This window comes from Mus pahari, chromosome 6 (genome assembly GCF_900095145.1).
Source record: "Mus pahari chromosome 6, PAHARI_EIJ_v1.1, whole genome shotgun sequence".
Classification (NCBI taxonomy): Eukaryota; Metazoa; Chordata; class Mammalia; order Rodentia; family Muridae; genus Mus; species Mus pahari.
In genome coordinates this window covers 77,413,534-77,414,601 of record NC_034595.1, presented here as the reverse complement: position 1 = coordinate 77,414,601, position 1,068 = coordinate 77,413,534, and the positions used below count along the sequence as shown (strand labels likewise).

At 38.4% G+C, this 1,068-nt stretch overlaps 1 protein-coding gene across 4 annotated transcripts in view; it reads left to right on the top strand.

Moving 5' to 3' along the window:
- Positions 1 to 1,068, top strand: part of Ago3 (argonaute RISC catalytic component 3) — an 84,486-nt gene that overhangs the window by 78,666 nt on the left and 4,752 nt on the right. For all 4 annotated transcript variants that reach the window (XM_021201341.2, XM_029539838.1, XM_029539839.1 and 1 more), the window contains one exon: positions 948 to 1,049. In XM_021201341.2, the coding sequence (XP_021057000.1) occupies positions 948 to 1,049 (102 nt within the window). The remainder of the gene's footprint in view (positions 1 to 947; positions 1,050 to 1,068) is intronic.

The following is a 1,068-nucleotide window of genomic DNA, read 5'->3' as shown; positions in this document are numbered from 1 at the left end:
CTCTCCCCCTTGATCACTAATTGAGGAAATGCCCCACAGCTGGATCTCATGGAGGCATTTCCCCAACTGAAGCTCCTTTCTCTGTGATAACTCCAGCTGTGTCAAGTTGACACAAACCTAGCCAGTACAGATGTAATATACATTTCAGACCATGGGTTCAATTCCTAAAAAGGAAAACAAAAAAAAGATGGGAGCTTTTTAGAGTTGAGAGAAGAGAGAGGTAAAATACCTTGTCCTAGAGAGAACAGCCACTCTCAACCTGTTGGCTGCAACCACCTTGGCAAACCCTGTCTCCAAAAATATTTATACTATAATTCATAACTATAAATATTTATAATTCATAACTAGCAAGATTATTTATGAATAGCAACAGAAATAATTTTCTGGTTGGGGTTCACCACAGCATGAGGAACTGTACTAAAGGGTTGCAGTGCCTGCATTAAAGGTGAAGAACCACTGCCCTAGAGCATAAATCTAGAAACGGGAACCGTCATGAAGACCTGGGCCTTCTGTTTCCTCTTTAAATAGGTACCGCTTCTATATGGTATGTGTTGCTAATTTACTAGGCTGGGATTTTTTTAAGAGGAGACATAATTAAGCCGGGCATGGTAACACATACATTTAATCCTAGCATTCAGGAGGCAGAGACAGGCAGATCTCTGAGTTCAAGGCCAGCCTGGTCTACAGAACTAGTTTTAGGACAGCCAAGGCTAAACAACAAAACCCTGTCTTGGAAAATCAAATAGTAATAATGATAAAAATAACAACAATAAATTTTAAAAGACTAGGAACTAAGGGGTGTACTTATTAGCTACTTAAGTAATATTTCAAGCTAAAAGTAGTCATATGCGAGGTCAGTGTACATTTTTTTTAACATTTTTAATATACTTTCTGATTTTTTTCTGTCTTGTTGATTTAAAATGTGATTCAAAAAAAAAAAAATCTAGGTTGGAAGAAGCGGCAACATCCCAGCTGGAACCACAGTGGATACTGACATTACTCACCCGTATGAATTCGACTTTTATCTCTGTAGTCATGCTGGAATACAGGTGAGCCTACTCTTAGGGA